General features: G+C 43.4%; 1 protein-coding gene across 10 annotated transcripts in view; it reads right to left on the bottom strand.

Moving 5' to 3' along the window:
* The window catches only part of EEA1 (early endosome antigen 1), a 345,249-nt gene extending 337,567 nt beyond the window's left edge, over positions 1-7,682 (bottom strand). For 7 of the 10 annotated variants that reach the window (XM_049884056.1, XM_049884055.1, XM_049884053.1 and 4 more), the window contains exon 1: positions 7,383-7,681. Coding sequence is in view for 1 of the 10 variants with exons in the window: in XM_049884043.1 (XP_049740000.1) it covers positions 7,383-7,406 (24 nt within the window). In the remaining 9 variants the exon portion in view is untranslated. Of the gene's footprint in view, positions 1-7,382 lie in introns of all 10 variants that reach the window. The other 3 variants (XM_049884047.1, XM_049884050.1, XM_049884048.1) reach the window with 1 other exon arrangement.
* Positions 7,683-11,455: the final 3,773 nt, after the last annotated feature.

Consider the following 11,455-nt stretch of genomic DNA (forward strand, 5'->3'; position numbering starts at 1 on the left):
GAAAAAAATACAGACTCTGCAGAAACAAAATCAACAACAACGAATATGAGGAAAGGACAATATATAAAGATAATCTACTCGGCACATAAAATTAAGTGGGAAAAAGAAACTGTCAACAACACACATCAAAATGATAGCACTGAATTCATTAAAAAAAAATCCTATCCATAATTACGCTGACTGTAAATGGACTAACTGCACCAATAAAGAGACAGAGAATGACAGAATGGATTAAAATACAAGATCTGTCTATATGCTGCCTACAAGAGACACACCTCAGACTTAGGCAAACAAACAAACTAAAACTCAAAGGATGGAAAAAAATATATCGAGCAAACAACAATCAAAAAAGAGCAGGAGTAGCAATATTAATTTCTAACAAAATAGACTTTAAAGTTAAATCCATCATGAAGGATAAGGAAGGACACTATATAACGATTACAGGGACAATAAGCCAATAAGATATAACCATATTAAATACTTATCCACCCAATGACAGGGTTGCAAGATACATAAAATAAACTCTATCAGCATTGAAAAGTGAGATAGGCAGCTCTACAATAATAGTAGGAGACTTCAACACACCACTTTCGGTGAAGGATAGGACATCCAGAAAAAAGTTCAATAAAGACACAGAGGACCTAAATGCCACAATCAAGCAACTTGACCTCATAGATATATACAGAACACTCCACCCAACAGCAACCAAGTACGCTTTCTTTTCCAATGCACATGGAACATTCTCTAGAGTAGACCGCATATTACATCATAAATCAAGCATTTGCAGAATCCAAAACATTGAAATATTACAAAGCATCTTCTCTGACCATAAGGCCATAAAAGTGGAAATCAATAACAGGGAAAAGAAGTGAAACGTTTGGAAACTGAATAATACCCTGCTCAAAAAAGATTGGATTATAGGAGACATTAAGGATGGAATAAAGAAATTCATAGAATCCAATGAGAATAAAAACACTTCCTATTAAAACCTTTAGGACACAGCGAAAGCAGTGCTCAGAGGTCAATTTATATCAATAAATGCACACATCCAAAAAGAAGAAAGGGCAAAAATCAAAGAATTATCCCTACACTTAAACAAATAGAAAGAGAGCAACAAAAGAAACCCTCAGGCACCAGAAGAAAACAAATAATAAAAATTAGAGCAGAACTAAATGAAATGGAAAACAGAAAAACAACTGAAAAGAATTACCAAGACCAAAAGCTGGTTCTTTGAAAACAATCAACAAAATTGATAAACCATTGGCCAAACTACAAAAGAAAAACAGGAGAGGAAGCAAATAACCCAAATAAGAAATGAGATGGGCAATATTACAACAGACCCAACTGAAATTAAAAAGAATCATATCAGATTACCATGAAGAATTGTACTTTAACAAATTTGAAAACGTAGAAGAAATGGATGATTTCTTAGAAACACACTACCTACCTAAACTAACACAAACAGAGGTAGAACAACTGAATAGACCCGCAACAAAAGAAGAGATTGAAAAGGTAATCAAAAACTCCCAAAAAAAAAAGCTCCAGCCCAGATGCCTTCACTGCAGAGTTCTACAAAACTTTCAGAGAAGAGCTAACACCACTACTACTAAAGGTATTTCAGAACGTAGAAAGGGACGGAATACTCCCAAACTCATTGTATGAAGCCACCATATCCCTGATACCAAAACCAGGTAAAGACACCACAAGAAAAGAAAACTACAGCCCTATATCCCTCATGAACTTAGATACAAAAATCCTCCACAAAATTCTAGCCAATAGAATTCAACAACGTTATCAAAAAAATAATTCACCATGACCAAGTGGGATTCATATCAGGTATGCAGGGATGGTTCAACATTAGAAAAGCAATTAATGTAAACCATCACATAAATAAAACAAAAGACAAGAATCACAAAATTTTATCAATTGATGTAGAAAAGACATTTGACAAAGTTCAACACCCATTCATGACAAAAACTCTCAGCAAAATAGGAATAGAAGAAAAATTCCTCAACATAATAAAGGACATTTATACAAAGCTAACAGCCAACGCCATCCTAAATGGAGAGGGCTTGAAAGCACTTCCCTTGGGAACGGGAACCAGACAAGGATGCCCTTTATCCCCGCTCTTATTCAACATTGTGCTGGAAGTCCTAGGCAAAGTAATTAGGCTAGACAAAGAAATAAAGGTCATCCAGATTGGCAAGGAAGAAATGAAAGTATCTCCATTTGCAGATGACATGATCTTATACACAGAAAACCCTAAGGAATCCTCAAGAAAACTACTGAAACTAATACAAGCGTTTAGCAGAGTATCAGGATACAAGATAAACATACAAAAACCAGTTGGATTCCTCTACACCAACAAAAAGAACATCGAACAGGAAATCACCAAATCAATAACATTTACAGTAGCACCTAAGAAGATAAAATACTTAGGAATAAACCTTACCAGAGATGTAAAAGACTTATACAAAGGAAACTACAATACACTTCTGCAAGAAACCAAGAGAGACCTCCATAAGTGGAAAAACATATGATGGTTATGGATAGGAAGACTTAACATTATAAAAATGTCTATTCTACCAAAAGCGATCTATACATTTAATGCAATTCCGATCCAAATTCCAATGACATTTTTTAATGAGATGGAGAAACAAATCAACCTCATAATGAAGGGAAAGAGGCCCCAGATAAGTAAAGCATTAGTGAAAAAGAAGAACAAAGTGGAAGGCTTTACTCTACCTGATTTTAGAACCTATTATACTGCCACAGTAGTCAAAACAGCCTGGTACTGGTACAACAACAGATACATAAACCAATGGAACAGAATTGAGAATCCAGACATAAATCCATCCACATACGAGGAGTTGATATTTGACAAAGGGCGCAAAACAGTTAAATGGGGAACAGACAGTCTTTTTAACAAACGGTGCTGGCAAAACTAGATATTCATCTGCAAAAAATGAAACAAGACCCATACCGCACTCCATGCACAAAAACGAGCTCAAAATGGATCAAAGACCTAAATATAAAATCTAAAATGATAAAGATCATGGAAGAAAAAATAGGGACAACGTTAGGAGCCCTAACACATGGCATAAACAGTATACAAAACATTAAGAATGCAGAGGAAAAACTAGATAACTGGGAGCTCCTAAAAATCAAACACCTATGCTCATCCAAAGACTTCACCAAAAGAATAAAAAGACTACCTACTGACTGGGAAAAAGGTTTTAGCTATGACATTTCCAATCAGAGTCTGATCTCTAAAATCTAAATGATACTTTAAAAACTTAAATACAAAAAGACAAATAACCCAATTAAAAAATGGGCAAAAGATATGAACAGACACTTCACTAAAGAAGACATTCAGGTAGCTAACAGATATATGAGGAAATGCTCACGATCATCAGCTATTAGAGAAGTGCAAATCAAAACTACAATAAGATTTCATCTAACTCCAGGAATGCTCACATTAATCCAAAAAACACAAAATAATAAATGTTGGAGAGGCTGTGGGGAGATTGGAACACTCGTATACTGCTGGTGGGAATGTAAAATGGTACAACCACTTTGGAAATCAATTTGGTGCTTCCTTAAAAAGCTAGAAATATAACTACCATACAACCCAGCAATCCCACTCCTTGGAATATATCCTAGAGAAATAAGAACCTTTATACGAACAGATATATGCAAACCCATGTTTATTGCAGCACTGTTTACAATAGCAATAACATGGAAGAAACCAAGATGCCCATCAACGGATGAATGGATAAATTATGGTATATTCACACAATGGAATACCACGCATCGATAAAGAACAGTGATAAATCTGTGAAACATTTCATAACATGGAGGAATCTGGAAGGCATTATGCTGAGTGTAATTAGTCAGTTGCAAAAGGACAAATATTGTATAAGACCAGTATTATAAGAACTTGAGAAAAAAGCTGAAACTGAGAAGAAAACATTCTTTTTGTGGTTATGAGAGGGTGGAGGGAGGGAGGGTGGGAGACGGGTATTCACTAATTAGATAGTAGATAAGAATTACTTTAGGTGAAGGGAAAGACAACACACAATACAGGGGAGGTCAGCACAATGGGACTAAACCAAAAGCGAAGAAGTTTTCTCAATCAACTGAATGCTTCGAAGGCCAGTGTAGCAGGGGCAGGGGTTTGGGGACCATGGTTTCAGGGGACATATAAGTCAATTGGTATAATAAAACCTATTGAGAAAACATTCTGCATCCCACTTTGAAGAGTGGTGTCTGGGGTCTTAAACATTAGCAAGTGGTCATTTAAGATGCATCAATGAGCCTCAACCCAGCTGGATCAAAGGAGAATGAAGAACTCCAAGGACACAAGGTAATTACGAGCCCAAGAGACAGAAAGGGCCACATGAACCAGAGACTACATCATCCTGAGACCAGAAGAACTAGATGGTACCAGACTACAAATGATGACTGCCATGACAGGGAACACAACAGAGAACCCCGGAGGGAGCAGGAGAACTGTGAGATGCAGACCCCAGATTCTCATAAAAAGACCAGACTTAATGGTCTGACTGAGACTAGAAGGACCCCAGTGCTCATAGTCCCCAGACCTTCTGTGTGCCCAGGACAGGAACCATTCCCGAAACCAACTCTTCAGACAGGGATTGGACTGGACAGTGGGTTGGAGAGGGGTGCTGGTGAGCAGTGAGCTTCTTGAATCAGGTGGACACTTGAGACTGTGCTGGCATCTCCTTCCTGGAGGGGAGATGTGAAGGTAGAGAGCAATAGAAGCTGGCGAAATGGACACAAAAAGAGAAAGTGAAGGGAGGGAGCGGGCTGTCTCATTAGGGGGAGAGTAATTAGGAGTATGTAGTAAGGTGTATATAAGTTTTTGTGTGAGAGGCTGACTTGATTTGTAAACTTTCACTTAAAGCACAATAAAAATTATTTTAAAAAAGATACTCAATATAAGTACACTGAATAAAAGAAAATTAAGTAGTTATCTGTGAGAAACACTGCAAGCTTTCCTACTAAAGAGTACATACGTTTAACATGGTGGTTCTCAACCAAGGGTATATTTGGCAAAGTCTAGAGACATTTTTGGTTGTCACAACATGGGAACGCAGTGCTACTGGCATCTATGTATAACGTGACCAGGGATGCCACTAAACATCCTACACTGCATTGGACAGCCGCCACAACAAAGAATTATCTGGTCCCAAATGTCAATAGTGCCGAGACTGAGAAACTCAGCCATCAACTGACCTTTTCAGACACCATGATTCCACATCATATTTCACCAACAACAATCAATTCCAATATTGCAGTTTCAACTGAAATTTCTGTAACAGTTGATGTGCATACCCCAACACTAAAAATGATCTTTATGTAATAATCTTAGTGCTTAACAACATTAAACCAAGAGTTCTAGAAAGAATCCCATATCTCTGAAAAGTAATCTGTAACTTCCACAAGCCACTCTTACGTCAATAAACACTTTTATTTATAAAGTTTAAATAACACCGTAGACAAATTAATTTTCACTTGGGGAACGATGACAAAAACACAATCTGAGGCATGAGGTAATCAGTTCCTCCACACCCGATAAAAGAAAGATCTCAAAGTTCTGCAAGTAAATCACGCACGGAGGTCTCTGCTGTTGAACACAGGAACTGATGGTGACAGTAAAGGGCATGCCCTTGCTACTGCCAGAATCACTGCTTATCAAGGTTTCAAAAACTATGACAAAACCACTGCGAAAAGTAATCCAATGTCAATACAGGGTGTCAGATACAGAAGCTAACTACTTCTCCCCCTGATATATGACCAAGTTTCACACAACTCCAACACTGCAGGAAAGATACACAGAAGCAAGAACACTCCTGTTTTATACATGGGGTGACTCAACTCTGTATATTCCTTGGCTGAACACTACTAATTCACTAATTTCTTCTGTCCTTTGAGGTAGTTTGGAAACCCTGGTGGCATAGTGGTTAAGGGCTACGGCTGCTAACCAAGAGTTCGGCAGTTCGAATCCACCAGGTGCTCCATGGAAACTCTGTGGGGCACTTCTGCTCCATCCTATAGGGTAGCTATGAGTTGCAATCGACTCGACGGCTGTGGGTTTGGTTTTTGGGTTTTTTTTTTCTTTTTGAACTAGTTATCCTATTGCCTCAGACACCAAATAATGGGTTTGGTACCTACTTTTCAATCATTTACATGTTGTTACAACCTACCACTGTATCAAAAAACAAAAGCTATCCAAAACAAAAACTTGAGTACAGTACCTCTTATAGGGACAGAGATTTTAATTATGTCATTCTAGGAACTGATTCTCAAACAATACACCTACAGCTTTCCAATGCTCTAATCGTCATATCATACGTTTTTCCAGATTTCAAACGGAGAGAGCACTGGCAGAAACTGAAGGAGTTTAAGTGTATAGCGTTTGATGACACTGTGGATTTACTCTATCATGGGTAAAATAAGGTACTGGGCTTAGAGGGTGAAAACACTTTTAATTGGAAAAAAAAAAAAAAAAGGTTTCCAACAGGGAGTAATATCTTCCTTCTCAGCTGACTTGGGAAACCGTTGTGGCCTAGTGGTTAAGTCCTATGGCTGCTAACCAAGAGGCTGGCAATTTAAATCCACCAGGCGCTCCTTGGAAGCTCTACGGGGCAGTTCTACTCTGTCCTATAGGGTCACTATGAGTCGGAATCGACTCGACGGCAGTGAGTTTTTGGTTTTCAGCTGACTTTGCCACTGTCAGTAACACCACTGGGCCCACGCTAAACCGGGTTTCACCACATTACCCTCGTACATTGTCCAGATAAGAAACCTAAGCCGTGTATGACAGGTGTGGGTCGCCTAAAGTTGGGGGCCGCGGTGGGCGGGGAGCCTGGGGGCACAGCTAGGCTTCCCACCATCGCCCACTACCATTCGCCTGCCGGGCTGGCTGCCGGTCCCACAAGCGCTAACTCCATTTTCATTCCCGTTCCAGGATCAGGGGAAGAACGCGCTTGCACCACACCCTCCACCCAGCTCGCCAGCCCGCTCTCGGTGACAGACCCGCGCTGCAGCCGGGCCTGGGCGCGCGGGGTGCGGCGGCTCGGTGCCTGGCCCGGGGCTCCGGCCTGCCGCCCCGCCACCGCCCCACCCGCCCTCCCCGCTCCCACTGCCCGTCCCGGGGCTGACGACCCAGGCCTGACCGCCTCCCGGGCTGCGGGGCCTAGAGAAGGAAAGAGCCCGCGCCCAGGAGGGTGCCCGCGCCGCCGACTCGGCTCCTCAGCTCGGCGGCGGCGCCCTCAGGCAAACACACCGACAGCCCGCCACCACGGGCTCGGGCTGTCCTGGTTCACGCGCCGCCGGAAAGACGGTTTCACTCTTACCCTCTGCAAAATCCTCCTGAACATGGTTTAAACACCACCCGGCGCCGCCGCGGTGACTCTCCGGACCCACCGGCCCTCACGCGGTGTCACTCACGGCTCGGGGGTGAGCGGGCGCGAGGGACTGCGCCCACAAGGGACCGGGGAAAGAGGCCGGGGGAGGAGGTGGTGGTGGCCGCTAGGGCGGCCCCGACTTCGCCACAGGCGGCGAGAAGGAGCGCGCGTGAGCGAGCAAGCAAGCGAGAAGGGAGGCAGCGAGCGCCTTCCCCGCCCGCCGGGCCGCCCCCGTAACTGACAGCTGGGCGGGCCGCCCGCGGCCGCCGATGGGCGGGGCTGACGCCAGCCCGCCCCCCCGGCCTGTCCATCTGTGGGGGGCAGGGCTGGAAGGGGGCTGGCCCAGGCCTGCGACCAATCGGAAGCAGCGGCAGTCTGGGCGGCCGCGTGACGGACAGGTGGCAGGACGCTGGCGCTGCCGCTCCTTCCGGTGGGCAGGGCGGACGCCGGGGCTGCCAAGCAAGCGCACGCTCGCGCGCCGGCCGCGTGACCGCTGAGGGGCGGGTTGGGAATTCTGAGGGCCTGGTCTAGGGGTGTCACTGACCAGGACTGGAGGAGGGGGCTCCCGGGCTGAAACGCGCCGCCGCCCCTCGACTTGAAACATAAAATTCGTCAGTGTGGCCCTTTCCGTGACCGCCTTGGCTCTGGACAGGGCATCCGAGCCTCAGCTGGAGCGTCATTTCTGCTAGAAATGCTGAGTCGACCTCTGAGCCCCTGGGTAGAAGCAGGAGAGTCGCAGACATGCTTAACTGGTCTGTTGGATTTCCTCCTTTTTCCAACTCCTAGCTTCCCTTCCCTACTCTCTTCCTGCCTCTAACTAATGACAGCCGTTAGGAAAGTAAAGAACTAAGAAAAAAAAGGGGGCGGGGGAGGTGAGGGGGGCGGGCAGGAAGCAGCAGGAATTTGAGCAGGCGAGAGAAGTTTGCAGTTGTTCTTTTTGGGTCATTGTTAGGTGCCCTCATGTCGCTTGCAGCTCATAGGTACAACAGAACGAAACCCTGTCAGGTCCTTTGCCATCCTCACCGTGTGGCTATGTTTGAGCCCTTTAGATCATAGCAACGATATTTAATGAGCTGATGTCGTTCATGTGCTTTCTCCTAACAAAGCCTATGCTCGGCCCATTCGGGTAAGGAATTTAGAACCTATTCTGATAATAGATTTATTGAAGTAAGTCATCTTTAATCCCTTCTGTTATACAGATTAAGAAAAATAATGAGGTCATACATAAATAGCCTGCCAAAACAAGATTGTGGACTTGGAACTGACTTCCAGGCACGATGTCATTATTTGAACTCGAAAATCACACAGCTCATGGGCCTTACCATTCTACTAGAGGCAAGAGGCTGGAAGGAAGAGAGAAGCTTTTAATAGTGTTTAAAAAGGAGTGGAGAGGAAATAACTGCAACTACTAGCCTTGTTACAAAAAAAAAAAAAAAAGACCTTGAATTCAACTTAGCAATGAATGGAGTGCTCATTTGAAGGTACTTCCAGATCTTTTCAGAAAAGGCAACAAATTATTACTTTCAAAGGAGTTAATCAATGTGAAAATGTTTTGTGAAGTGTAAAGCATTATATAATGCAATATGTTGTTTCTACCCCAAACATATTCTGCTTTTGACTGTGTGTGTGTGTGTGTGTGTGTGTGTGTGTGTGTGTGTGTGTGTGTGGTGCATCAGAACAGCCGTCGCTACAACTAATTATTAATCACTATTGATAATAATGCAAACAAAGCAAAGCACACACTTTTCCATCTTTCCAAAGACGCTTTATTTTCAGGCAATATGGGAAACATGCTACTGTGTGATAGCAATGTAGGGTGATAAAATTGACATTTGTTTCATTTTTGGTTTATTTTTCAAAGAATTAATTTACTTTAAAATTGCTTATTATCATCGTATACCAAGGCTTTCTCTTTACTGGAATTCGTGGAATCTTTGAACTAATATAATCGGCTGTCATCTACTGTTTAGCTAGATGGATTATTCAGAAAACTGTGCACTCCCCTGCATTTTATGGTAACGCCATCATTGGAATAATACACTAGAGAACTTAATCACTCTGAAAGAAAATAAACAGTTGGGGAGACATAATCACCTAAGAATACCATTCACTAATCATGCAGTTCCACACATAGCAGTTCTGCTTACCCTATCTGACCACTAATTCTTATCCATTCAGCTCACTTACCTTAATATTCCCACACCAGCAATCCTTTGGCCCCATCAAGGCTTCCAGTCCATTAACACCTCTCACTTTCTTACTACCGGCCATTTTTTCCTAGTGTCCTCACTTCCGTCAAAACCCAGCTAAGCATCTATGTTCAAACATTATAGCCCCCGCCACCTGCTCTTGCAAATAGCTTAAATTCTTCACCTTTCCCCTCCATGATACTCATCTACCAGATCCTGAATCCTCATTAAACCCAACTATCTACCTACTCTATACTACACAGGAGCATAGAGATACACATACATAACTAGGGTTATTGGGTTCATTTTATATTAATTGGGTTCCTTTTACATTAATAGCCAGAGATCTCAGATACGCAGTCAACATTGTCCAGAAGTCCTGTTATACTTTCCTCCTTTTTCTCTCTTTAAAAAAAAAGTGGATGTACTTTATCAAGCATGATGTCCTTCTCCAGGGACTGATCCCTCCTGAAAACATGTCCAAAGTATGTAAGATGTAGTCTCACCATCCTTGCTTCTAAGGAGCAATCTGGTTGTACTTCTTCCAAGAAAGATTTGTTCGTTCTTTTGGCAGTCCCTGGTATATTCAATATTCTTCGCCAACACCACAATTCAAAGACGTTCATTCTTCTTGTCTTCCTTATTCATCATGCAGTTTTCACGTGCATATAACATGATTGAAAATACCATGGCTTGGGTCAGGCACACCTTAATCTTCAAGATGACATCTTTGCTTTTCAAAGATTTAAAGAGTTCCTGTGCAGCAGATTTGCCCAATGTAGTCTGTCTTTTGATTTCTTAACTGCTGCCTCTATGGGTGTTGATTGTGGAGCCAAGTAAAATTAAATCCTTGACAGCTTCAATCTTTTCTTGGCTTATCATGATGTGACTTATTGGTCCAGTCGTGAGGATTTTTGTTTTCTTTATGCTGAGGTGTAATCCATATTGAAGGCTGTGGTCCTTGATCTTCATCAGCAAGTGCTTCAAGTCCTCTTCACTTTCAGCAAGCATGATTGTGACATCTGCACATTGCGGGTTATTAATGGGTCTTCCTTCAATCCTGATGCCCCGTTCTTCATACAGTCGAGCTTCTCAGATTATTTGCTCAGCATACAGATTGAATAGGTATGGTGAAAGGATACAACCCTGACACATACCTTTCCTCACTTTAAACCACTCATTATCCTGTCGTGCTGTCCAAACAATTACCTCTTATCTACATACAGGTTCTTCATGGGCATAATTAAGTGTTCTGGAATTTCTATTCTTTGCAACGTTATCCATAATTTGTTATAATCCCCACAGTCAAATGCCTTTGCATAGTCAATAAAACACAGGTAGGAGGGGGGGCCAAGATGGCGGACTAGGTGGACGCTCCCGCGGATCCCTCTTGCAACAAAGACTCGGAAAAACAAGGGAATCGATCACATACATAACAATCTATGAACTCTGAACAACAAGCACAGACTTAGAGACGGAGGACGAACAAATACGGGCAGACAGCGACTGTTTTCAGAACTAGGAGCCAGCGCACCAGGCAGGTGACCTTCGGAGCTCGATCTGGGGCAGAGCCCAGGGGGGCAGACCGCACAGAAAGGGGGCCCACCCCTTCCCCCCCGAACCCATCCCGGGAGGAAGCCTAGTAGGTTAGCACGGGCGGCGTAGGGGCGCAGCCGGAGGGAGAAACACCCGGGAGGCAGTGACTGATCTGAGAGGGGGGAGAACAGCCTCCCAGCTGGGGTGCCGTCCCGCCGGGAGTTAGGCGAGAAGCCGACGGGGCGCGCGCGCGGGGGGGTCAGCTGTGTTTCCCTGGAGTGACCCCAGGGCGGGGCC

This window comes from Elephas maximus, chromosome 4 (genome assembly GCF_024166365.1).
Source record: "Elephas maximus indicus isolate mEleMax1 chromosome 4, mEleMax1 primary haplotype, whole genome shotgun sequence".
In the NCBI taxonomy this organism is placed as follows: Eukaryota; Metazoa; Chordata; class Mammalia; order Proboscidea; family Elephantidae; genus Elephas; species Elephas maximus.